Here is a 27,745-nt window from a genome sequence, read left to right as displayed (position 1 = left end):
TAGGCGGCGCCTTTCTAGAGGTAAATCCAGCGTCCCGCACGACTCCAGTGACATGGTGGAAACATTCGACAAACAAACCAAACGCTGGTACTCAGGATTCATCACATTACAGCCAGTGTTTAATCGAGTACGTTTGTTTTTGTTGTTTTTCTCACGAGGCATTAACTGTACAGCCAACTAGCACTATATTCACACATGGTGATGGGCTCCCTTCATGCCGGGACAGAAATAATACCATGATCACATGAACACGTACGGCGATGCCATGCACTAATATTGATGATGAGCTGGAAAACCATTGAAAGCAAACTAAATACACGCGCTCAGTCTGAAGGGATTTTTTTTTTTTCTCTTTTCCGTTTTTTTTTTTGTTTTTTTTTTACAAGACCGTGGTGTAATGTTTGAGATAAAGAAGACGAGGAGGGTGGCCACCATGTTATAAACAATGCAACGACAACGACGACATTGACAAGAACGATAACAGTATTAAAGCTTTTCATGACCATATCAACATTCAGTGTATTGGAAAATACAATCCCAATAGACTCTTTGTATAAAAAAGAAGCTTTTTCAAGTCAGCATGGAACAAATAACAGTTCATTTCTGTGGGGAGGGGGGGGGGGAGGGGCGGACGACAGGAGCAGGTGTGCTTCCGTAAATTTCAGGGGGGGGTTGTTGGTGTGTGTATGTGTGTGTGTGCGTTTTTGTGTGTTGGGCGAGTTGAGTCGGGGTGTCTCGGCGGTCTATGTGGCGTAGCGTTTGGTCCACTGTTTGGCTATCCTGTCGTGCTCGGCTCTGTTGGTCAGGTACTGGGTGGCGATACTTCCGACCAGGGGGTCCGCTGCAACGACAGGAGTGATGTCACCGCTTTACCATCAGCTGATCACCAACAGACACATCGGAGGAAAAGGCACGTCATCACACGTTTCCAGCGACCAGGCTAATGTTTGCTTGTTTGACTGGCATAACCCTGAATGCGCGGGGAATTCCGGCTAATGCTTGCTAATGTAGCCTAGCGCAACTGATACGCACTAGCATTAGCTCGCCGCGTGCAAACGCCACGTAAGAATCAGCACATTCCGCTCTCCAGCAACGTGTACACCGCCCCCTAGTGGACCGGGGCACGTGCACGTACTGATGTCCTCGTGCAGTTTTTCCAGCGATCCAATTTGAACGGGAGCGGTGACCATAATCATCCACACTGTCTGGGAAAAATAAACACGTTGTCATGGCGACTGAGGGGGAAACGTGACGTCACCAACGAGCAGAACCCAGCTAGTCCAACAAACGGCGCCCTTTCATTGTCGTTCCGTGTGACCTACAACGGGGCCGACGCTTTTACGGGGCGGCGCAGTAAAACGCCGGCGCGGCCGTAAATCTGCGGTGATCATGACGGTGCTTCGGCATCGTGCAGAAAAACACGCCGCCGGCGCTGCGGCGTCCCGCCGGCTCCTCCACAGATTGTGCTGATGCTCTGGCAGAATCCTTGACGAGGTGATGGGGGGAGCGGCGAGCTCCCGTCCACTCTGCTCAGCGGCAGCGTCCCCGACGGGCCGCGGCCTGCTGACGGCGCAGTGTGTTCAGCTTGGCTGAGCAGGCGGCACAAACACCCTCCACGCTAATCTCCGCACGGCTTCCTTCTCCCCGCATTCCTGGATAAACGGATCCTTACGTCCGCTGCAGCTCGCTGCCGCGGTTCGTTGGTGGAACGGCCGCCGTGCGTTTGCATCAGTTATTTTGCCCTCTCGTCTGCAGGCGGGTTTCTTTTTCGTGCGTCTGCAGCGGGATTATGCAAATTGCGACGGAGATTTCAGTGAATTTTGATGGGACGTGGGAGAAGGGCGCCGCCCTCAGAGGCGTTTATACCTGCAGCAGTGAAGGGAAACGCCCAAGTTTGACACCCAAACGCTCGGAATAGCCCGACAGCTCCGTCCAACGGTCACCCTGAACTATCTCATATTTATAACTACAGAAGGAAAACTAGACACAACCCTTAACACAGCAGACAGGTTTAAATTAGGCACCGTTCAGGCTCATTTGGGCCAAATGGGAAACCTTGGAGCACAAACCAACAGGACATGGGATAAAATCCCCGAGGTGGCAGAGACAACAACGTCCCGTGCGGAGCCGCTAATCTGCCGAGAAATTCCAGGGCTGACGCGAGTCAGGGTTTTCCTGGATTAAGCCTCCTGAGGTCGGTGATCCTGAGTCCATTTGTGGAGGAGGAGGACTCGTTTGATGGAATGAAATGTGCTTCCTGGAAACACTTGTCCTTCAGAGACGAAGCGAGGCTGCAGGACGAGGTAATAAAGCACCGCCGCCTTATTTCCTCCCGTCTCGCCGGCGATCTTTGTTAAATTAGAAGGTGGCTTCCGCTCCGTTATCACAGGGACAGAACAGCAGGTCTGCCTCTAACTGCCCGTGTCAAAGTGGCCACAAATTCATTGCAAATGACTTTTTTCGCGCGGCTCTCGTGGAGTCCGGCTCACAGGGAAGGGCAGGATGTAAATTGGTCTCCTCTCGCCCCAGTCTGATGTCAGCTGAGATTGTTAAGTCCTCCTTTAAGGTCACACAGGACGCCTGTTATTACAGCTTTGACAAACTAACACCCCTGAAGCTGCTGAGAGGGGAAAGACGCAGCAAGCTCAGGAGATTTCCTCTGAAAGAGCAGGCGAATATCAGCGAGACATGTGACCCATCCCCGGGAGCAGCGGCAGACGGCTCCATCTGGCTGTGCTGGGAATTCAGCAGCACTTTTTGATGTTCCACGGACGAGAAAAGACAAAGACAAGGAGACAAAAATCAGGCCTGACATCGGTCTGAGCCCCCCGGGCTGGACCTGAGCCAGGATGGGCTGTGACGCGACAGACGGCCACCTGGACGCCCCAGGTAGACGCGCACGTGACGGCAGAGACGCCGAAGCCCCTGGGAGGGTTGATTAACTGTCACTCCAGCTCACCACCCTGCCCCCGCTTTAATGAGCCACATGCTGATAATCTCCGGCTGCAGGAGAGAGAATCACCAGATGATTCCAGAGCCCATCTTCAGCCCTCGAACGGGGGGGGGGGTTAAAACCCAACGGTGAGAAATGTGGTGAAAGGACTGATTCTGATGAGGCAAGAGGCTGAAAAAGGAACAAAAATGTGCGTTGGTAACAGGAAGGATGGTTTCGGTTGGTGTCGATCAAGCTCCTTTTCATCAGACTTTGAAGGAATTGGCTCATTTCATCTTGCCAACATCTGAAAATGTCAAAGGAGAAGAAGAGGAAGAGGAGGAGGAGGAGGAGGAGGAGGGGGCGGAAGTGAAAGCTGTTCTCATTTTCACCCACAGATGAAGCAGTCTTATCAAAGAGCAATCCCCTCCAAGAGGACATCAGCCATCATCAGAGGCCTCTACAATCATCCCCGTCTCCGTGAGTCACGTCTCAGATCACCTGTCCTCCCTCACAGCCCACTGATCCCTGGGAGGGTCAAACTGGGAGGGTCAAACTGGGAGGGTCAAACTGGGAGGGTCAGATCGATCTATTAATAACAGCAGACCTTGGCTCTTAAACAGCGATTAGCTCTGAAGACGCCGCCGTCTTCTCCGCGGTGTTGGGTCCAGAACCTGGTAAATATGGACTGAACTCCAAGACCGGAGGAGGAAGACGATGGTGAAGGAGGCTGATTCCTGACGCTGCCGCGTATCTAAGCCAGATATATAAAGACAGAAGTCGCCTCACTGGAAGGAGCATCTGGAGGTGTGACTGACGAGCAGCGTAACGAACTGTTCATGAAGGCGTCAACGTCAACAACTCATCTGTCCGTCTGTACGCTCCGCTCACGGCTGCGTGGACACGATCCAGACAGAGCGGCACATCTATCGACCTGTCACAGGTGGAACTAGAGCGACGTACGTGCGTGTGTGTGTGTGTGTGTGTGTGGCTCTCACCAGGGTTGCAGTCAGTCAGCAGGGAGCAGATGGACAGTAGGACCTTGGAGATGGTGAGGGCGGGACTCCAGTTGTCCTTCAGGATGTCCAGACAGATCACCCCCTGGCTGTTGATGTTGCAGTGGTAGATCCTGGTCCGGAACGTCACCTGGACAGGGACAGTCACATCAGGCCCATCAGTGGTGTGGGTGTGTGTTCCCCTACAGCAGATCCTCTGAGGTTGTCCATGACCTCAGGGACAACATCAGTCATAGTGTCACTTTGCCTTAATTAAAAGTGACACTTTCCATTATGGATGTGGAAAAGTCCAAATATAATCTGATGGATCCTGAAGTTTCCTTTATTCACCTCAAAACAATCACAGTATAATAAAGTGGGGTGCTGGTCAGGTCTCAATTTAAAAATGGACCATTTTCTTCATAGATGAATAAAACAGTGAATTATTTAAGCGGACTGAAAGCTTCTGTCTGATTTATGAGCTCTGCATCAGTAAACATCGGCCTTATCGGGACGGGAACGCCGGGGAGATAAAAGTGCGAGTGAATCAGTGAGAATCAGCTGCTGCAGAGTGAAGGTGACTCTGACCGTCCCGGAGAATCCTTCACGCCAGAATCCTTGAAGCGAGTACTCCTCATTACCGAATGACCTTTGACCTTGCGGTTACCTAACAGTAAAACCTGCTGACCTGGACGGGCAGGTTTGTTAGTGCTAAGCTGCTCTCTACCTCCGGACTGCTGCCTGTCCTCCTCTGGTTCCACCACCTTTCATCCTCTCATGACCCCCCCCCCCCAATACATAGAAATAAACCAGCTGAACTGGTTCAGTGAGCCCCCCCATGGGCAGAGTTGGCAGTGCCCAGTCACTATGTGGTTCTGTGGTCTCATTACCAGCCTGTAACGGCATCGTGGGCGAGGCTAGTAGAGTCTAATAGGTTTGCTCTACGGGTCTAATCACACGACACACAAACATCCTGACACTGAGGCAACGTACCAGATTAATCTGAGCCATAAATTCATGGGCTGGAGGGTCAACTTGACATGGCACCAGTGAAGCAGAACAAAGAGTTCTGAGATGACAGCGAGAACATAGTGGAAGTCCCCTCATCTCTGCGTCCAACCTTGACTTTATGGTGCTTCACGTCACCTTAAACGCCCGAGGACGCGGACGCAGAGAGAGTGTTCAAATCGGGCTGGAAAAAAAAAAACGTGTTCCCCAAAACTATTTTTAATTGCAAAAAGCCAGACTGTCATCATTGCCTGAAATGCCCAAAAAAAACACAACACACAAATCTCCAGAACCACAGAAAGAGCTTCTCCTGCGAGCCGACGCTGGCCGCCAGAACGGAAGAACATGACAGCAGCCGCCAAGAGTTTACATGAGCTCTGCCTGCCAAAGAGGAGATGGCGTTTCTTCGACAGGCGTGCGTCACGCCGCTCAGCGGATCACCAGACCGTGGCCACGACACCGTTTTGTTTTATTGCTTGTATAAAGGCGATGCTGTTTTTAGGACGGCCACTCACGGCATTTTCAAAGGTGTCGTCTTCTTATTTTACAGCCAACGTTGGCATTTCAGAAAGTGAATGAGCTTTACTGACCCCTGGTGGTAAAGGCTGGGATAACGGATGGTTAAAACATCCTGTGCTATTTTCATTCTGCCTGGTGTCCTCCTGAATCTGCCCCAAGAGAGGTGACAACTGCCCAGGATGGTGACACATTCAACGGAAGGGGAGGCAAAGCAGACATGATGACAACTCTTTTTCGCTAATTCGCCTAGCATGCCACATCACTTCACACTGCGTCTACGACCACCTGTAAGAGCAAACGCTGATGCACGAGTGAACTCATTTACACGACAGATGGCTGATCGGATCATCGGCGATGAGATTCTCTCCTCTTGTCCTGCAAAACTCTCCTTTATTTATCTCATTTCCTGCTCGACCTACATTAAGCATTTGTTGTTTGTTTTTACCTTTCACAGTTTCATCATGTCCTGGGGAGGTGTGATCAGCTTACGTATATCCAATAAATTCGAGGCTGAGCTGCGTGTGCGAGCTCTTCCAGGCTTTAAAGACCGTTTACGTCTCTTTTGAAAGGATGACAGCGAGTCTAAAGCACCTCAAACAAACCCCCTTTGTTGGACAACAGCCTGTAAAGGCAACGGCCCGTTGAGACAACGGCGGTGCTGTTCTGAATGCTGCAGCACTGCAGGGCAACACTCACCTTAGGTGGTTTGAAGGGGTAGTCTGGTGTGAAGGCGATGTCCAGGAAAAACACTCCTCCCTCGTACACGGAGCCTGGTGGGCCCAGGATGGTGGACCTCCACTCATAGATGTTGTCTCCTTTGGGACCAGCACTGAATTTATGGAAATAAAGAGGAGGGAGAAATTTAATCAGCCGGAAGGAGTCTGGAGAGGAAGAGACGCTGGAGAGGATCATCCATGTCGTGTCTGAGTCTGGGGTGCACAGAGCACACACATGCTCCCCCACACACACGCACACACACACACACACACGCGCGCGCGCACACACGCTGCAAAACACAAACAGGAAGGTGTGGAGCAGCAACAGCAGCAGCCCTGTTCCTTCACTGTTCGCATCAGCAATCCGCTGTTGTGCAGCTGGTCACTGCAGCGACACACACATGCGCAGACACACACACACACACACACACACACACACACACACACACACACACACACACACACACAGACGAGCATACACAGCTGTGAGAAGAGAGGCACTAATCCAATTCCATTTTCTGTTGGAATTAGGCCAGATGCCCCTGTCGGTTTCTTGTATTGCTTTCACTTTCATCATTTACACACAGGAAAAAGCAGGAAGGAGACAGAGAGAGAGGGAGGGGGGGGGCATTTCAGAGAGAGAGAGCATGTGTTGGGTACATAAATGTAAGATGAGGGTGTAAGTGGAGTTATTCATGTGAAACAGCAGCCTGTTGTAAAGACTACAGACCGTCTCCCTGTCAGCGAGTGTTTGGACACACAACAGAATTATGGCAGCGAGCTGCAGAAAAGATCCGGGCTCGTCCTCCTGGACGGATATAAATAGTCCGGAGAGTGATAGCACGCCGGCTGACCAGGGGCAAGAGAGCCAATAAATCATTCTGCTTCATCTGAGGCTGGTTTGATGGTGTAAAACATCCATGTTGCTGCGGCAAAATGTAAATAATGTAAATCTGCAAGGTTTTGGACGGTGTTCTGCAAGGCGCCACACTTGGACCATTTCCCCCTTGTTCTACTTCCCCTTTTTGCTGTTCACGTTATTGTTTTCTAACATGAATACTTTTCATAAAGGGCTCATTGCTTTTCTAAACCACACAGAGGAGGTATTCCAGGGAGGTCACGGTTATTTAACTCTAACTGTTGCCCCGTATTAGCAACGGTTGCTGAACGAAATCCACAAACTGCCACTCGTCTCCTGAAAAGCCGCATTATTAGTCAAATCTTGCATGTAAAATCAGCGTCCAGGCCTCTTAAAGTTGTCCAACCTCTGTTTTTTCACTTCTCCCAGTTCAATCTGCAGCATCTGGAAATGTTTAGTCCTCTCCCAACACTGTTCCTTCTGTCTTTTCCAGCCGCCTGGTACGACTCGCTCTTACAGGGGGACGGATTTTAGACCCAGCTGAGGAAGACCCAGATTCTCATGGGCCGTTCGGGATGGTTCACCTCTGGGTGTGCCGTTGTTTATTGGGCTTGTCTTGGCCGACAGCCCAGCTCTCTGCTCGACAGCTGGGGAGTTCTCACTCCAGATCTGGAGTCCGGTTCAAATAAACCAAAACAAAGACGAACAAGCCAGAGGAAGGAGCCCGAAAGATGATGGACCCGTTTATTTCCCATGGTGTCACTTTCCACACTGTAAGCCATTAATAATGAGCCTGAGAGCACTAAGAACAGCACGCGAGGGAAGCACTATAATTAAGATGAGTAGCCGTTAGCTCCCTAACAACTGGGAATGCTCCATAAAGCCTGAGACTCACTGCTGGAAAACAAAATGTCAGCTGACAAAAGGCAGCTCATCAGGTATTTATTTCAGTCTGGGAGCGTTTTGGAGAGACACGCCGCTATCATTCTTTGCTAATCAGAGGCACCTGTGATTGGCTAAATTGGAACCAGCTTTTCCCCCCAGTTTCAGTATGAGGCCAAAAAAAGCATTTAGCATTAGCATTAGCATTCCAGCCCACACATCAATATATAGGCGTGGTTATTATAAAGTCTGACTTCATGTTTGGAGATAACGTGGCTATTATTGGACCAGCCAATAAGGTCACGCACAGATTACAGGAAGTGGCTGAATTTGGGTTAATTGCTGTAGTCTTGAAATCACAGATTCTCGAATTCCAGGAGGAAGTGACTTTATTCCATGGCTGATTTGTTCATTTAAAGTTTGGCGCTGTTAAACATGGATGGAGGCTTCTGGTGTCAAACTGTTCCTGCTCCCAGTTGGTGAACTGGGTCCTGGTTTTTCTTCTCCTGACATTTGAAAAGTGGAGCCAATTTAGGCCAAACTCTTCAATCAATTAGCCTCATTTCCACAAACCTGAGACATTTCTCACGAGCCGTCACAGTCGAATGTCAACATCGCCATGGAGACCGTAGCTTGCAATCCAGGCGGATGTTGCTCTGCATTTCAATGCACAGGATAAACACGCACGTCGAGCCGACGCCAGTGAACGATCATGCAGCAGCTTCACGAAGGTGCTGCACGTTCCCACAGACCTAGATCGGCTTCTACCCTCGCGCAGCTTCAGCTCTAGCTGTTCAGACGTTTCCAGGCCAGGCTAACAGCCACGCAAAACATTCTGCGGACGGCCCCGAAAAAGGCCTGAAGCAACCTGGGAGACACAGCAACAGACGGAATATTTTTAGGTTTGAGTTTGATGGACTGCCCCGGCACCAGGGTGGTAATGAAGTCTTTAAAGCACGATTTCCTCAGCGGTTCTTGTCTAATTAAAGATCCAATTAGGAGAGTTCAGGACAGGATGGACAGTAAAGAACCCGGAGTTTCCTCATATATGAAGATGATACAGAAAACCTGGTGATCGGGCACCAAAACCAGAAAAACGACCTCACATGTGGGTGAAAACGGCAGCAAAAATCTCCTCTGGCAGCTCAATAGCACGTCAGAGACACATGTGGGGACGCAAAGTCACAGAGAAACACCTCTATTCAGCGGGTGGATGGAAGGAGTGTCTGCGTCCTCGCGGCGGCTCCCTGCTGCACACTGAGACACATTGAGAGGGACACAATGGCGGCCTTGTCCTGCAGCGGTGGCAGCAGCTGGGGGCTCCGTGTCCCACTCAAGGACACGTCCAGCAGTGGCTGTTTGAGGGGCCGACAGCAGAATACGCTTTCCTCACCCGACAGTTTGCTGGAGCCGGAGAGGAGCGCTGATGTTCGGGGGCTCATTCATGCGCTCCCGCCTCAGAAAACAGGACCCCCTGATGAGCAGCAGCCTCCTCGTTTTATCGCTCTGTCACCGAGATTACACTCGCCAGTCGAGATATTTATGACACATCGTAATTAGACGTTCGCTCACATCCTAATTAGACATTCACAGGGCAGATGGCCACCTTGTTGTCGGGCTCATCCCTCAGCTGTGGCAGCCGGGGAAGATCTCACGTCTCCCACATTTGTTGCACGACGTCGCCGTCACCGCAAGCAACGTGCACGCCGAGGAACAATTTAGTGTAAGTGTTCATGTTGTAGGACCGGCGTTCAGTTCAAATCCAGCGGCAGGCGGACGCACAATGAGGAGAAACGGATATTTCCTGCTCGTGGAGCATAAAAATGACACCTCAACACCACACAGACGGGTGGATAAAGGGCAACTGAGATGGGTGTAAAATGGAAGCAGACAACAGCTCCGTCCTGCTCTGCTGGTGGAGCCACACCCACACCCACACACACACACACACACACACACACACACAGATAATATTTGTGAAGGTGTAACAGGCCTTATTTAGATTTTTCATTGCCCTTCAGGTTAGTGCGGGGGGGGGGGGGGCAGAGCTAGATATTTCCCAGAATTCTGCGGTGATCAATTAATCAGTGTGAGGACGAGCTACTTCTGGCCAAGGTGTGATGACATGAGCTGTGCTACCTGGACTTCCAAGGTAAAACAGACAGGAAGTGATACAATTAAAATTTCACTTGTTGCTAACTTTGCTAGCGTTCAGCGGCGTTTGGTCCCCAGCAGCGGGCTCTTTAACTAGCAGCGTCTCTGTGACCTCTGTGCTCAGAATAGCATCATTTATCCTTTTCCCCTGCGGCCATATCAATGATTGCACTCGCTAATCAATCGCACTAACGAGGCCGAGCGTCGCAGAGGAGCCCCGGCCGTCTGTCGCTCACGCCATCGCTCTCAGAGAGCGTTTGGGGGTGAATCCACAGAGCCAGAGGGTCAACGTGGGCTCTCTTGGTTGGCATTTCACAACTCACATTAACACATTTGCAGCTTATTTACCAGAAGCTAAAATGGAAAAACCCTCTTTTATTGACTCTACAGCACAGAAGTGACGGTGTGTTTTGTTCCAGTGTTTCAGCCATTTGGCACTTGGAGCAGCGAGTCCACCAACAGGCTTTTATTATCGTAGAAGCCCCTCAGCAATGTTGCCAAGGGCACCGCACAAATGTCAGCGGCTCGGCGGAGCGTTCAGGCACAAATCTATTACACCGGGGTAAATAAAGTGTGAAGGCTCGCGGAGGCAAACCAATTAAGGCAAAATAAAAACAGAAATATGAAAACACTCCTAAATAATACATGATGTGCTGCTGCTGAGACGATCCCCGGAGCCGCTTTATTCAATACAGCCTCGGAGATTAAAGGAGGTGCTCGCGTCTCTACACCTACGCGCAGCCTCTGAAAGAGGATTGATTAGATTTGGAGAGCGCAGCGGCGTCTGACAGGAGCGCAGATGATTCACGGTCGAGACGGCGTGATGAGATTCAAGAGGACGGGTCGGCCTCGGCCTGCTGAGGAGCGGCGGAATAAAAACACTCCCATGGAAATCTCAGCCGTTCTGGATTACGGGCTGACCGGACTGAGTCCATGAGCTCACTGGGAAAGAACAGAATATGAGACAAGTGAGCAGAGACACGTTAGCGTAGCTGTAGAGCACCTTGTTATTTCAACCAGGACAGGAGTCAGTCGGTGTTGATGGAGAACGCAGCAGGTGCTGATTGACAGTCCTCCGCTTGGAGGTTTTATTAAACTGTAATTCTCAGAGGTGGAGGTTCATTTCTGGCGGGTCCAAAGCCTCGTTAGCAGACGCCAACCGGCAACAATACGTCAGCTCTTCTGATTAAAGCTGGGCTCGAGATCGGCGGAATGAGCCATTATCAAGAGGGGAACACTTCAATCCCCTCGTGAGAAAAGCTCTTTTGATTTCCGCTGCTGTCTTGGCGAAAAGGGCCGGCGGCTGGCTAATGCGACCTTTTGGGGCCCTTCAATTATGCCGGCGATTCGTCCGAGATGACCGAGAGAAAAGGTGGTGAGAGCGGGCGACAGAAGGAAGGTCAGGAAGGAAGGACTCCGACCTTCTAACCTTTCAATCAGCGCTAAACCAGCCGCAGCTCCCCATTGTCTCTCATGTGTTGCCTAGCAACATTACATCCCTGCAGTGACGGTACTTTGTGCCGCAAGAGGAATTTACGTGGAAAGGCCAGCAGCGTGACACCGGATTCACCTGGAAATAAACGCTGGGTGAGGCAAATCTCTTGTTTATGAACCATCATCTCCAAACGGATCCTTGGGGGCAGCAGCAGCAGAACCTTGCGCAATCACATCAGAATAGATGATGGTGTGACAGCGGCGGCGCCGCCTGCACGGCGCATAAATCCGGGGCGGTTTGAAAGGGATCGGGCCCTTTGATGTGCTCTGAGGGTGAGCAGTCATCGGGAAACCGCATCATTCCCAGCTCAGTGGAATCAATCTCCAGCGGGTTCCACCGTCAGCCGGCGAGCGCTGATGGGATGTTTAGACACAGATTTGTGGAGAGATTCGGGCTCCGAGTCCGGGCGTCACAGCCCGCTCTGACGGAGGAGGAAGATGAGGCGATGAAGGTGCGGGCGAACCACAGAAACTGTCCAGTTGGTGCCAGCTTTTGCACCCTGGTTGTTGGAATTCAAGGCATTCAGGAAATCCAGGCCGTGCACAGGCAGAACAACAGCGTCTGATGAGGGTGGAACCTCGTGCTGGAACCAACTACAAAGCTGTTGGTTCGATTGAAATTCCACGCATTCCTCCACGCTGTGCACCTTCAGCAGCTAGCGGTGATTCCTGTTCTCCATCAACCCTTATTTCCTGCCGCCTCTGGCGGACGACAGCCTGTGTTTTGCTGAATGGATGTTTGCTTTAGCGCCAACACCATCTTACAGCTTCCACCCCTTGTTTATCTTCCCGTCTCTCGCCGCTCTGACTCTTCTGTTCTGCAGCCGTGCAGATTATCTTGGAATTATCTCGAGCTCCGCAGCAGCCGTGCAGAATATCTACGGGTAACTGACGAGCGTCACCGCGTCGCACCGCTGCGATGTAAACTCCACTCCTCTAAAGCTTCTGTGTAATAACTAAAGTGTCCCGTCAGACAAACTTGCTAAAGCCACAGAAATCCTTCACACACGCCACAAACTCTCTCCCGGTAATAAAGTTGGCGTGCGTCTGCCTCCATTATGCTACATCCACCGAGATAATTCAGGCAAATGATAAGGTTGGATGTCGGCCAATTCCGCCCTCATTTTCTCACACATTTCAGCCACGACAGGGAGGCAAATGTGTTTATGATAACCTTTACCGCTGCTGTAGCCACTAACGGCGCCCATTACAGCCTGGAAACAGTCAGTCATTAACCCTTCGGGGGCAGTGCAGTCGATATAAAAAGGACATATTTTTTTGAAATGCTGCTGTAGTTTAGTGCACGCTTGTGTGTGTGTCTGTGCACGTGCGTGTGCCGTCTGCAGCGTCTGCCCCTGTTTGAAGGAAACACAATCTGACGGGGGCAACAGACCTGCCGGCTCAGCAGAAAGCTGAAACTCTGAAGACTGTACGGATCCCAAAACGCCGCCGCCGCCGCCGCATGTTGCGCAATGCTGGAGACGTCCGGGAGCTCCAATATGTGATGCTCGTGCATGTTCTTTCGAGCTGGTCGAGCAGCGGCGCCAGGCTGAAGCTTAACGATGCAGACAGGATCTATAGAGGCCACAACCACAACTTTCAATTCCAATTGAGCCCAGTTTATTCAAGGTCCGGCTGGAGCGTCGTTAACTCAAACAGATCATTATCTTGATCGGGTGTGGACGGGACACCGGTTCACCACAGGGCGTTAAAGGAAATGTGTCTTCGCTCGTTCAGGGCGCTTCAGAGTGAATCAACGTGATCAACGGATACGTGACAAAGACCAACGTTTGAGCTGAAAATAATAAACTATCACAATGGGTAAAAGACTTCCTGTAAGTATCACCTCAGGTGGAGAGGGCCTGTTCTTATCTATACAAGGTGATGCTGAGAGACGCAGTCGAATAACGTTTTAATAATATATTAGTCTCTTTTCTGGCTGCTCTTTAGAGACACACACACACACACACACACACACACACACCCCCCAAGGTCGCAGAGACCTGCACACTCAGCTTGCTCGTGTGAGCGAGCCTCGTTAGCTGCTCTTTCACCATCGTGTGCACGGCTGATGGCAGCCGCCTCTCACAGTCTCGGAGGGGAAGAAGGGAAACGGGCGAGGAAGATCGCCGAGTTACTGCGGACAAGAAACTCTATTAAATTATAAAACACGCCAGCTTTTTTTGTGTAAGGGTTCATTAAAGGGAAACACGGAGCGACCTCCACGACTTAGGAGAGAATGAAAGTCCCTCCCCGCCGCCATCATGCCAGCATTGATCAGGCAGCGCTCTGGACATCGATTTCACGTCTCTCCTCCATTGAGATGGGCTCAAACAGGCTGCAATCACTCACGGCCAGAAACATTCCGCCCGGCCTATAATTCACTCTGTCTGTCCTGTCTGACACGCGCTCTAATCTGAATATAATGCCCTTTAAGCTGTCACGTCGCTGAAATCATCTCCATAATCGTTTAGCTGAGCCTCAGACCTGGACAGCTGGGGAAGGAAGCGCGGCGTCAGCTGAATATCTGGCAACGTTTCCCCACATTCTTAAGATCTGGGGCTGATTTGATCCGCGGCGTCCTCTCAGCCACGTGTCCGGGAGCTGTCAGCCTGAGATGCTGCGACTGTGGGTAATGATGGTGGGACAGAAGCAAATCTGCGCTCGTTTAGAACGCGCCGACAATAATAGAGACATTTTTGGACCTGCAGGAGGCAAATGTGCAGTACTGAGCTCACCGGCTCCCGGTTTTGGTCTTTTTTCTGGAAATGGGGACGACATTTTGCATTCATGCCACATGGATTCCCAGGACACGAGACCGTGCCCCCCACCTGAGAGGAATCAAAGCCACCTGAGTGAAATCAGAGCCCTGGCAGGAAGCGGAGCGTGTGTGGAGGCCGGGGGGGGCCTCGGTGTTGCCGCCCAGCTCGGTGCCAAATCGGTAACTAAATCTAGCTGTAGCTCGGAAATATCTGTTCCTGCGCCAGTTCCTCTCACTGTTCAAGCACACACACACACACAAGCCCCCGGGCAGGTGCCAGCCCCCCCCGGCCCCCTGCAGGAACAGGACTGCATGTCTGCAGTAAAGAAATGCGGGCGAGGCCCTCATGATTTACAATCCTCCATTAGCTCACATTAAAGCAGCATCACCGCCTGCTTCTCCCAGCTGACCTGCCATGAGAATAAAGGGGGGAGGGGGGAGGACCCCCCCCCCCCACTGTTAAAAGCTGAGGCTTGAAGGTGATCGCTGTTGAAAGCATACCACAAAAGGGCACATTAAGAATTCATCAGCCAGCGCTGCCACATCAACTGGAAAAACCAAGGCAGGCACGGATGGAGACAATTAGCTGGAGATTTACCGTCCTGCGGGGAGGACGACCAGGAAAGGTCCCGGAATCTCACACAGAACACACCTTTAGGAGGCCTGTGTGCGTTGCTCATGCAGCACCACATCCGAACATGGAATTACCCCACGGACGGCTCCCCCAGCCTCCATCGTGTTGGTGGACGAATGACCTCGAGTTGGTCCACCAATATGGCTGAAACGACTAATTAATCTTATCGAGGGCAGAAGCGTGCGCGGCGATGACAGTGGAGGGACCGAACAATACACTTTTAAAGGATCCGGAGGTCTGAGCGATGCATCATTCCCACGGCTGCCACGGAAACACGGCGGCTGGTCCTTGAGGGGGGGGGGGGAGAACTGTAGGCTAGGACGGAGCCTGTGGGTGTAGCCTGGCTCCCGGCGCACTATTGATTCAGCAGCGCTGCAGTACGGGCGAGCGGCGGCTGGCTGCGAGGAATGCAAAATAAACAGAGAGGCGCTCCATGGGAAAAGAAGGAATTCTTGAAAGAGCATTCCTGGATCCAGACTCTGATGGTAAGTGGGTCAAGGTCCACCTCTGGTAAACGTTCTAATGGAGCTCCATCGTGTTCCCGAAGCACAAACACGTAAAATAGTTCTGTTTAAAGAGACAGAGTGCGCTGGACGTGTTTGCTTTGGAGCCTCCTCGCTAGCCAACGCGATCGAGCGCGTTTCTGGGGCTGCTGGTGCGCCTGGATCTTGAGGTTGAGCTTGCACCACGACGGCCCGCCTTATCTCTTCTGCGCTCCCAACTGCCAGGTTGCGTTAAGCTGTAACAACACGGGGAGATAAAGTGACGCCCAGGACAGCGTCAGCTGTCGGCGTTATCTGTGCGATGACAGCGGAGGCTAAACAACCGCGGTCATGCACATAAACTAAACTCTGCGCTCCTCTTCAGATCTCAGGTCTGCTTTATTTAGTGCACTAAACACCCTCTTTCAGACAGTCGGAGGCTACCGGTGTTATCCAAACAGCTATTTAACCAGAGTTAAATAGCTGCAAATGTGTCCAAATGGAATTAGGAACCTTTGAAAACGGATTCACAAGTGGTGTTTGATTAGGCTCCAGCTGATGACAAAACAAACCAGAGCTTCCACTGCAGTGACATTTGAGGTTCACACAGAGGAACATGCAGTTACACAACGGCTCCTGATCACCCCCCCCCCCCCCCCAGACACATGGCACACGCGGTTTGATGCATCCAGTCAGTAGGTCGTTCATATACAGCTCGATGGGTAAAAGTAAAATCTGCCTTTCAATGCAGGACTCCTTTCAGAATCCACCACGTGTGAGGCCGCATGTCACGCAAGCCTGCGGGAAAAAGTGAATGATTAAGTGTGGTCGGAATGGTCAATGCTCAGGAAGTGATAGCAAGTTTCTCTGTGTGGCAGATGAATGAAGTTTCCTCTTTCGGCGCGGCAGAGGAAGTGGTGTATTTATGTGCGATGTTTTTCTCTGTCTGAACGCGATGCGAGAGTGTGTGTGTGTCTGTGCAGACGGTGTGTTGCAGCCTGTGAGAGCCGATGCTGCTCTGTATCCTGATACTGCAGCACTTCCGCCAAACAAGCACAGCTCAAGTGAGGATCATTCATTCAGCACCGAGACATGATGTGCGTAGATGATTCAGGCACTATGATGACCACATTCCCACACACACACACACACACACACACACACACACACACACACACACACACACACACACACACACACACACACACACACACACACACACACACACACACACACACACCACACACACACACACACACACACACACACACACACTGCAGAGGCTTGGTTAACTGCTGTCAAACTGCAGACAAGAGGAGGAAATGAACGAGGACGGCGGAGCAGAAACAGTCACGGAAAAAACGGAGTGGAGTCGGATACAGAACCGTGACAACACGGCCGATCAGAGAGTGAATAAAGGGCCCATCAAAACTCCAGGAGGTCACAGACGGACCTATAGATACAAATAACTGGATGATTTAAGCGGTCACATGGTGTCCTGATGGTAGAATAAACAGCAGTCAGGTGACCTTTACTACTGATACTGCAGATTAAACAGCAAGGGCACAAAATGGGCCCTTCGTCAATAAAGAGCCCTCCGGGGTGACTTTCCAGTGAATAAATCTGCCCTCAGATGAGCTCTTAAAACCTCTGAGATGCCCTTCAAATTGGGAGAATGTGATAAAGTGCCCCCGCAGTGCCCTGCCAGTGCAGGAATCCAATAAAATGCAAAATGCCTTGGCTTTTTACATAGAGAAGTAAGCAAACACACCTCTAGACCACAACATACAGCAGAATCAGCAGGATAATGAGAAGCATGGCGTGCCGTTACGCCAGATAAAACCTGCTAAACCTCCAGCATGCTCAGTGCCCCAGGCGTCCCTGCTTATGAAACAAAGGCTACTGTTTGGACTACCTGATAATAATGGTGAGCTTGTGGCTGAAGAAGATGATAATGAGAACATAAAGGCAGTTAATCACCAAACGCTGACGCGATAATGAGCGTCAGCCATCTTCATCTGGGAAATGATCTGTTTTTGGGAGGCTCCTGTTGGATGGAAGCAGCAGCCTGACGGTTTTCCCAGGGAAATGTGACATAATGCATCTGTCCCTCCATAAAGGATGAAGGCAGGTTGGTCTCATCGCCTTTATTCTCACTGTAAAACATCTTCAGAGCGGCGTATTGAGAGAAAAGCGCGGGGCTCTGCGATGAGACGGTGAATAATTAGTATTTCCTCAGCGTCGCCTCCCTGCAGGGGTGCTACACAAACCTTTAAGCTCCTTCATCTCTTCCCTGAAACAGGCGGAATACGTCACGCTCCACTCGACCGCTTTCCACCAACTTTACTGGATCTTTGATCTCCAAACTCCAGGAATTTTCAAGATGGTTCCTTTTGTTTTTGTCCAAATCCTGGGGGAGTCTCTCCGTGCTGGAGACGTCTCTGGCTGGATCTATTTGGCAGATCACAATCATGCGAGCTTCTCCAAATATCTCACTCGGCAGAACAAAGCCTCGGCGTTCTCTGCTGAGGTAAATGCTCTATTAAACCACCCCCACATGACTAGTAAATCAGAAAGTTTCCGTCAAAGCACAGACTAAAACCCGCTGGAAAATAAAACAAAACAACTCGCTAGCATTACCGTAAAATATCTGATATACAACTGAGACGAACTTCATCCAGGTCGTTTATTCTCTGTGAGGCTTCTCTCTGCATTCTATCACCCCACAGAGGTAGCAATGAGCAGGGCGGCCAACAGGTCCATAATAGATAGGTTCCGTGTTCTGGTGCGAGCCTGGGGAGGTCCCAGTCCTCGTACAACTTGTCCCAAATATTGGCTCATTTGTCCTGTCTTTACTGTGGTACACAGCTGACAGAAAGGTGCTACGGTCACAGTAGAACATCCACGCTGACAGTTGTGGACACTCCTGACTGCAGCCGTCTGTCCAAAATCATCAGAATAATTCAACAGTTCTCGGCGCCTGACAGGCTGACACCCGCCGAACCAGCCGCACGGAGGCGGCACGCGTGTAAGCGATCGGGTCGCGTCCTTGTCAGACAAAGCCACGTCTGGCGAGCTGTAACCTTGAGCTGAAATGAGGAGGACACCTCTGGCGCGTTGAGGTAATATTTCAGCTTTTTGACAGCTGACATGAGCTGGGAGCGAGACCTCCGAGCCCGATTCAATCGCCGAGGCCCTGCAAAGTCCTGGAACCCCTCCCCTCGTAATCAGCTTCACGTGTGGCTAGCTTCTCTCTGATGCTGGACTCTCCCTCCTCGCCGTGTTCCTCTTCCCTCGCCGCCGTCTCTTTGCGCACTGATGCAGCTTTTATGCTGAGCAGCGAGTTCCTGTCCGGGCAGCTGGTGCGCTCACCAGCCGGCTGTTTCTCTGCGGGACGTTCCCCAGTAGCAAACTGGACCTCCCCCATTCATCTGCCAGAACAGCCTGCAGTAGCGCACTGATGGTGCAGGGACGCCGTCCAGGGTGGACGTGAGTCACAGTTTCGAGAAGAAAGAGTGAAAGTTGAGAGAGACCAGGCTGCAGCTCCGCTAATTTAACCATTGAGTAATAGAACTCTTTCGCTTCCCCGTCTCAGTTTCACAATCTCTCTCTCCGAACGACGCGCATTCAGAGAGGGGAGGACTGTTCTTAACGAGACAACGTGTGCTGGGGCGAGAGGAGGCGCCGACAGATTAAACTGCAGAGATCTTCTGTGGTCGTCATCTCCCCGCGCTGTGATGGGTTGTGGTTGGTTTGAGTGGAATAAAGAAACGGAAGCAGCGGCGCAGGAGCATCTCTGGCCTTCGAGAACATCGGCGCCGAGTCTCGTGGCGGCCGCTAACGTTGAGCTCCGCACATCGCACTCGCTCCGGTGCTCACGTTCCACGCCGGTCTAGGTCGTTGGGAGGGAGCCGGAATCCCGACTCTGCTGCTGCAGCCAACAACATTTAGGAATTGAAGCGATTCAACTGGGCGCGATTTTAAAAGATGATCCCGAGGGTTCCCCTCGGTCCGTGGAGAAAACGGGCTTCCCCTGTAACCATCGCGTCCTCCTTATCGGCTGTTCCGAAGGTGCTCCGGTGCAGCAGGCCTGTACATCACCCACCGACGCCTGTTATTCATCCTGCGGCATCAGAGGTCTGAACACGCTGGAACCGTGTAGCAAACCTCACATTTATGGTCTTATTCAACAGCTGCTGAGAGACTGGTGAAATAAGGCTTCACGGGCCTTAACAGAGCTGAAGAGGATGATGGTGGATGCGTTCAAGGACTCGAGCACTGCAGAAACAGTGCAGATGGTGAAAGAGCTGAAGTGAAATGGTTAAAAGAACAGGTTAAGTGGGGCCAACTTCGATCCAAATGAAAGATAAATGGTGTTGCTTTTGCCACGTGCACGCGAAACTTGGAAGGGTCATAAAGTTCCAGGAGTTTTAAATTTTAAAAGACGACTGGTTGAGAATCTGCCGGGTCATGTGATCAAAATTGGCCTTTGATAAGAATAAAAGAGACACGTTGCCACGTCAAGTGGATAATTTGCTTTAATCCTGGGTGATCTAAAAATAACCACAATCAGAACAATGTCCACACTCTTCCTCTTCCTACACTTCCACCACAGAACCTCCCAACTCAACCACGTCTGGAGCTTCACTGGTGGGTTTATTTACTGTTTTCAGAGCGCCGATAACCCTCCTGATAGCCAAAGGAGGTCGTACCTCCGACGCGATCACCGCGGACAGACTTGCATTCCTCTCAGTTGGCCCGTTCTGTGGCGGCACATTTGTCTTACATCACTGCCCTCATTCCTGGCGGATTCACGGGGGAAGTTCCTCCTTTGAAATGAGCAAGGACTTGCCGGGATTAAGAAGGGAAGAGACACAGAGGGAGGAGAATGGCAATTCCCCCTCCGCACATTGTTTCCACTCAGTCGACGGGGGATTCTTATCAAAACGCTGCCAGGACTATCTTGAAAGGATATGGTAATTATGGGAAATACACGTACACACACTAACACACTCACACACGGAGCCAGGAAGGCAGCCCAAGAATCGGGCTAATGTAAAGTGTCTGGTGTGGGGGTTATTTACATACCCTTCCAGAGCGCTTGTCACATCTAATTAATTACTCTCTGGCAGGGCAGCAAAGATGATTAGAACCAAGGAGGGAAAATATTTCATCAGGCACTGAGCTGAACCATCTCCAAATCAAGGTGCTTCGGCATAAGCGAAGGGGGCTTTTCTGTGGTCGCGACTCCTTCGACCGTGGAAGGGAATGAGGCAGAAGGGATGTTTGTGAGCGGCTGTGATCACGAGCAGGGCCAGAAGAAAGGGAAGGAGCCGAGGCCCGTGGGTAACGAGCTGCATCACAGCGTCCGTTCATAACCCCTCACATCTGACGTCTTTCAGCGCGCACAGCCTATTTAACACTGTCAGATCAATTAGTAGGTGAAGAAAGGGGCTGGGGGAGAAGAGGGGCCCTTTGTTCCCACAGACAGTGCGTGCAGGGAGGTACGCAGCGCTTCAGGGGTATTTATCTGGGGGAAGAAGGGTTTAATGTTCCCAACGCACAATTGTGATTCACTTATCCCACAAAAGAGCGGGCTGAATCGGGACTGTTGTGGTGAAACGTGTCGACGGAATCAAACACTGGGGATGTGACAGCCTGGGGGTTGGGGGGGGGGGGGGGGGGCGCTCAAACACCCCGGGGGGCATATGAATGCAGAAATCTACATTTCAAGCAGAGCCGTGGCTGTCTGCGGCTGGCGCCGAGGAGCAGCCGAGCGGCCCGGGTGCTTCGCCGCCCCGCTTTTGTCACGAGGTCTCGGCACCGACGTTCTTCCGAGGAAGCTCCCAGTTACGGCAGAATGTCATTTTCTTTACAAACTACAGCCCGTGGAAATTCTTTTTCCACCTCTGCTGCACAGCTCTTTATCGGGAGCCGTGACGGCTTCAGCTGGAGCCTCTTTGTCTGCGAGGACGGACAGACAGGCAGACAGACAGCCAGCTAGCATCTCTATAAAGCTCCCACCTTTAACCCAAGAGATGTAAAACTGTTCCGGTGAGAGGCTAGAACTCTAAAACCAGAACATTCTTTTGAGCGATCAGGTAACATTTGTCAGAGATTACAGGAGACCCATGAAAGGTCCCTCTGAGGGTCCCCCTTTGTCTTTGGGCCGAGGAGGAAAGTGGACAGTTTACATGAAACCCACGGGCGGGGGCGGGGGCGGGGCAATCCTGCATATTTCCGATCTGAAACAGAACCTCTGCCAAAGCAGCCTCCTTCCACACAGGCCACACAAACCAGTCGGGCCGGAGCAGGCCGCCTTTCCCTCCCCCGGGGAGCAGGAGCGCTGTTACTGCAGTCATCCAAATGGTAAACACTGCCAATCAAGTCAATTACACACTCTATTCACCTATTCCTCTCTTCATCTGGGTCTCATTCTGCTCACAAGGCGCATCCTTTCAGTTTTCAGCCGGGGCAAAACAGCAGCGCAAATCCACCACAATAATCTACCTTTGCTATTCATGTGACTCACTGAGCCGCTGCAATCCATTCAGACGGTTCACACGAGGCTTGTACACACACGCACACACACGCACACACACACACACACACACCAGTGCCTCAGGTGTGACAGCACAGCAGCAGGCTCCTACCTGCAGTTTGGTGGTGGGTCCAGGGTGATCTCTGCTAGCTCCTTTTGGATTCTGGAATGAGAGCAAGAGCGACGTTATGATCACATTCTCGGACACAGGCGGTTATAAAAAGTATATCTTGCCTGCCAAAACAAAACAAAAAAATAAAAAAAATCAATTTTCAGCATGTACACCCCGAACGCCTCATTGGTTTTCTATTGACTCGCCCAGCGTGGGCTGGCTGACGAGGAGACGCGAGGCCGAGTATTTGCTGCTTCCTCGGCCGGGTTAGAGCGAAACAGTGGCGATGCTAGGAGGACAAACGCACGTCAGGTCCTCTAATGAATGTCTTTATGTCCCGATGTCCATACCCATGTTCCCCGTGTTCCTGGAGAGCTCCCTTGTCCCTTAAATATTTGCAGTCTCTCGCCATCATGTCCTAAACGCATTGAAAAGCCCCGAATAGGTGAATTTGCTGCTTTGGAATACATGAATCCCAATTCGGTGGTATTCCGGTTCATCGACAATGTAGAAGCAGCTCTGGGAGGACGTGGCAGGGGGAGGGGAGGGAGGGGTGGGGTAGGGGGGCGAGGTGATGTGGCAGCACAGCCAGATAAAATCAGACAGCCACTGCGAAGAAAACGGTGCGTAAATGTCACAATCGCTCCGTACTGAGGATCGTCTCCGAGCAGGAGCGCGCTAAGCGCGGAAGCTAATTAAACCCAGCAGGAATAACTCGTAGCTCGGATTTAAAAATCATCAGACTGAGAGAATTTCTTGCCTCATAATCACAGGAATTACATCATCTGACACACAAAGGCAGCGTACGAGGAGACGGACCCGCCGTCAGAACCAGATTAAAACCTGAGGAATCGTGGGAGACGCGTCTCTCATGGAGCAGCAGCGAGCTTCTCGATGGAATGAAAACATCCTGAAAATGACAAAGATCAAGGTGTATTTTTGACTTTTTCACACAGGCGCTAATGAGGCCGCTAATAATAACGCACGCCGCGCCTCCGCGCTCAGAGATGACATAATCCCGGCGCTAAACGCGCTGCCGCTCCAATCAGCCGTCTCATTTTGATCAATCAAAGCAATTTCCACGTTAAGAAGGACTGACAGACGATATTCGTCGGGAGGTTTCGGCAACACACAGACGGGGCTCCTTCGAGAGAAAAGCGCCTGTTTGACAGCAAGATTATCGACCATGACGGGTTTATTTTGGAGACGACGTCGCCCAGTGCTTAAACCAGTTGTTATAAAAAATAACGGATTATATACATACACACACGTGTGTAGCAGGCGCTACCTCTTGTGACGTAGCCGCACACGAGTGAATGCGTATTTGAGATACAGGTGACCTGCTACTGTAGCTACAGGCGTTACTCCGGACTACGTCCCTCAGTTACATCACGCATCATCTAATAGGGCTGGAATAGAGACAGTCAACAAAGAGCCTCATCATTCATGTTGTTGTCATCATCAGTTGCAGCCATAATCCCCTCGAGAGGCCTGTCGGTATCCTGAGAAATACGAATGTGGCTTCCCGGTAATGGACCGCTTTTTTCCTTCGAATGCTCCTCGGCGTGGAGACGGCTGCGCCCGGCGTTAAGACACATATTTGTAAAGGAGCCTGTAATACAACCTTCACAGTTATGGAGCCGCTCTCAGCTCTGGCGCGCGCTGTGTAATTTCATCTGCAGTATTTCCTGAGGTGGCACAATTTGCTGGCTGGAGCCGGAGACCCCGTTCAGAGCGCTGACGCGGCGAAGGAACACGGGTGGGGGCGGGGGGGGCGCCAGGGTCTGCTGCCAGTTCCTTTAACGGCGCTCAAACGTTCCACACCTCGCTGCGTTTGATAATCCCCCGAGACGCCGCTCAGGCAACGAAACTTTACATTTTACGCGCCTCTGCCGTCTGAGCGCGGGCGTTTATGGCCGACAACAGGGAGAGCCGGGATCTAGAACAGGAAGGGACAATCGGTCGGTTTATAAAATGGGTCGTATCGCCGATACGCCGTCCTGTCCGATATCCGCGGCCTCAATCCGGCCGTCTCCGGAACACTGCCGCCACGATCAAACTGTCAAATGTGATTACTATGGTTTGTCTTCAGCGATACATCACATCAGGCCGCGTCACTCGTGGTGTTATGGCCCATTTCACCGATATTAAATTATTAATGAAACCTTAAATAATCCAAAGGAAGGAAATTAGATCAGACATTAGCGAGAACTTCCACTGTGACAGAACCATTTACTGAGGCTAGAAGCACGATCCTGTAATGACACAACATTTGTGCACGATGGCCCGTACGCACACGCCAGTGTCTGGTATCAGAGCCGTTTATCGTTCTCACTGGAGGCCTGACGGGAAACACAACGCTGGGTGTGTGAGTCCACACAGAACTCTGCACTTCAGTGACACAACAACTCACACTCCATACGTCTGCACGAGACTTGGGAAAAAACAAACAAATTATTGCCCTAATCTGACTAAAACTGGACGACTAAAGTGCATGTAAACGCATCAGTCCAATTAATAGTTAAGTCCAATTCTGTTCCTGGCTGGTTCCAACTGTGCATATAAATGTACTGCCTGTTAGCACCTGACGACTTAGACACTTGAGATTCTTTTGTACTTTGGTTGTGGTAAATAATGCCTCCGGGCGCCTCCAGAAAACATCCTTATTAGCAGCACAGCTTCCACTGACACGGTGCAAATAAAGAGAGAACATCTGGGTCGGCAGCACCGACAGATCATCTGAGGGAGGCTTCATCCGTGATAACGGATCAAACAGCACCAGATAGGGAAGCGCTGCGTTCCCGTCTGCACACAGAACCTCATTTACAACAATTTTCAGCATCAATTTGAGAGTTTGGGAAATGGGGAACATGAAAGATCGGACCTGGAACGTTGACGTTCGGCTGCTCGCTCTTTTGTCACCGACCCCTGGAAGTGAAAACAAACACAACCGCGTCGGCGAGGGAGGTGAACTCTACCTTTTGGCACTGGTGGACAGCTTGGCGGCGGTCTTGCTGGAGATCTTGGCCTCCTTCTTCTTGGGCTGGGTCTGGTCCCGCTGCTCCGGGCCCGGCTGCTCGGGGAGAGGCGCCTCCCTCTGCTCAGCGTCCGAGCTCCCGCCGCTGGTGTTGGGACTGTCGTCCGGCCTCGGCTGCACCTCACTGGACATGCTGACGCTGCACACAGAGGAAGAGGCTGAGGCAACCGTTCCGTCTCCCTGCCGTGACCTTTAACCTTTATCAACGCCAGAACCAGGCAAGAGTGAGACGCCCGAATAGCAGCGGGCTCTCGCCCTCAGCAGTCAGAGTTGGGTCTCATTCATAATAGATGGAGGGGCATCCACCACCCCCGGACGGGGACCTTTGCTTTGCCTCATTTCCCATCCCTCTCCCCCTCATTTCCTGGCACCTCCCGACCGTCTGCGCTCATGAAAAGACAGAAATACCTCTTCAAAATAAGTCCTCAACCCTCAGAGATCCATCACAAAGGACTGCCTTTTGTCTGGAACGCTCTTTAAAGACGCGCAGATATCAAATTTAGGGCGTTAAACGAGCCCTCCTCAGCAGCCAGACATCATCCCCGACGGGCTGCAGACATCACATGTTTGCTCTGAATGCAGAGGTTAAGGTAATACTTTGTTCCCGGGAATGCCCGGGGGCGCCGGCGCCTCCGTTGGATGTATACGCCATGTAAATGAGAAAAGAAGCTGCAAGAACAGAGAGGCGGGATGGCGAAAACAAAGGACCTGTTTTGGAGAGACCTCGCAGCCCTCAGTGGAAAGACAGCGAATTCTTGAAGATCATCCCTGTTCAATGAGCTGGAAATTATGCATGACTCCCCCCCCCCCTTCGCTCTGGGGGGAATTTGAATCCATGCATGTGCGTTCGCTAGAGCTTTTTTGGAATTAGCCTAAATAAAGGCGAGGGTATGAGATTATTTTCAGCACAGAAGCTGAAAGGGTGCGTGTCTGAACCACCAGCTGACTCATCTTTGTGGTCTTTTTTTGGGTGATTCACTTCACATCTATGAAGGTCGGGTTTGCTGCAGGAGCGCCTCGAGTCCCCGACTGGGATTTTTTCTGAATAAAGTGAGGTGAGCTCAGGTAAATCTACGAGCCCGGCGCTCCCATCTGATGGGGCTTTAGGAGGATTAGACAGTCGAGATTAGGAGCGACCCCACAGTTGTTTCCTCCTGGCCTTCGTCGGGATCGCAACATCTGCTCGCCTCAACAATAACAGAAACCTCCAAGGTCACGTTCCCCTAAATCCAACAGAGTGTGTGAGCTAAACTCAAGGTGGATGCCTCTATTTATATTCCCTGTCCGGCATGAAAGATGCACGACACGGACGGGCGACTGCGAGGGCATTTCTGCTGCACGCCGCTGAGCTGCAATGATATCACAGTGGACAGGTGAGAGGACAAATTGCTCCATAAACGCGACAAACAGGACAACAGCCAGGCGTGCGTGGGATCTGGTGCAGCCCGCTGCATTTGGGGGTGTTGCTCTGGATCATGACTACACATGATGTGGATGAAAGGAATCTTCTGGGGTTATTACACGGTGGGAAATGATGTGATCCTAATTGTCAGGTTAGGAAACACTGGCAGGACGGAGCTGTAAATCTCCTCAAGCTCCTGCACATGATTCTAGCTTCCTAATTTCCCCCCTCCAGGTCAACACACGCCGAAATAATTTGACAGATGATGGTTGACGGTTGTTCCGCGCGTCCGGGTCGTGATAGTGGGATGTAAAGTTGTGATGCCTTTTGTTTTCCAGTGGCAACAACAACCAAGGAAGTTTGGCTGATATGGACGCTTGAGCCGAACCAGACGCCGATTCCATGAGTTCTTCAAGGGGATCCGTGTTTGTGTGGGGGTGGGGGTGGGGGGGGACCTGCAGTTACATTTGAAATAAGACGATATTTTGGAAGCATGGTCGGGCGATCTCTGTTCAACGAGGAGGGGGGGAAGGGGGGGGGCGCATTTATGGAGACGCTGCTAAATGACCGCGAGCTCGCCGCCAGGGTCCGCCGGCTCAGAGGCTCCTCATGAGGCGTCAACACCGAGGCAGCCTCGGCGGAGACATCTCGATAGAGCTCGCCGACACCGAGCTCTCCAGCCCGAACCGCTTCAGCACAAAAGACAGAACGGGCGCCCACCCCAACACCACCCCCTCTTTTCCCCCTAAACCTCCACCATCGCCGCCCCCTCCCCTCCAGGAGACAACGTAATAAACCTCTATTCAACGCGCGGAGCTGGGTTTTCCCGGCAGGAAAGGCCCTCGCCTACCTTTGTTGAAGCAGACTGGACACTCGGCGGCAGGAGAACGGTGTGGCGACGCTGTAATGTCCTCTGGATAGTCCGTGTTCCGCGGCAGAGACCAACCGCTGCGCTCCGTCCGCCGCTGTGACTGAAACGCACCGAACAACAACGCCTGGTGGTGGCACGCGACGCTTCCGGCGTCACCTGTCAGAATAAAGGCACGCGCCGCATCAGCCACAGGAAATCAACGTGATGTCATCTAATGGCGTCCCCCATCTCGGAAACCTGTGTTTGTTTGTTTGTTTGTTTTCAAATGTTTTGGTATAAGTACACGTCAGGTGTATTAAAATAGTGTGAATGCGAAGTAATAGTGCATTTCTATAAACATACTGTA

The 27,745-nt window shown here is 51.5% G+C and overlaps 1 protein-coding gene across 2 annotated transcripts; it reads right to left on the bottom strand.

Annotated features, from left to right (window-relative positions):
* Positions 1 to 97: 97 nt before the first annotated feature.
* LOC130517874 (ubiquitin-conjugating enzyme E2 E2-like) lies at positions 98 to 27,538 on the bottom strand. Of its 2 annotated transcripts, none has more exons than XM_057020055.1 (6): positions 27,379 to 27,538; positions 25,068 to 25,265; positions 22,090 to 22,140; positions 6,151 to 6,283; positions 3,931 to 4,078; positions 98 to 879 (listed from the first exon to the last, which is right to left on the bottom strand). In XM_057020055.1, exons 2-6 carry the CDS (start codon positions 25,256 to 25,258, stop codon positions 803 to 805), a joined length of 600 nt encoding a protein of 199 aa, XP_056876035.1. In that variant the 5' UTR covers positions 25,259 to 25,265; positions 27,379 to 27,538; the 3' UTR covers positions 98 to 802. The 2 variants fall into 2 exon arrangements, with proteins under 2 accessions (XP_056876035.1, XP_056876034.1); XM_057020054.1 differs by having other exon boundaries at positions 98 to 841.
* Between the last annotated feature and the right edge of the window lie 207 nt (positions 27,539 to 27,745).

Source organism: Takifugu flavidus, chromosome 21 (genome assembly GCF_003711565.1).
Source record: "Takifugu flavidus isolate HTHZ2018 chromosome 21, ASM371156v2, whole genome shotgun sequence".
Lineage (NCBI taxonomy): Eukaryota > Metazoa > Chordata > Actinopteri > Tetraodontiformes > Tetraodontidae > Takifugu > Takifugu flavidus.
This window is presented reverse-complemented; position numbering and strand designations above follow the sequence as displayed.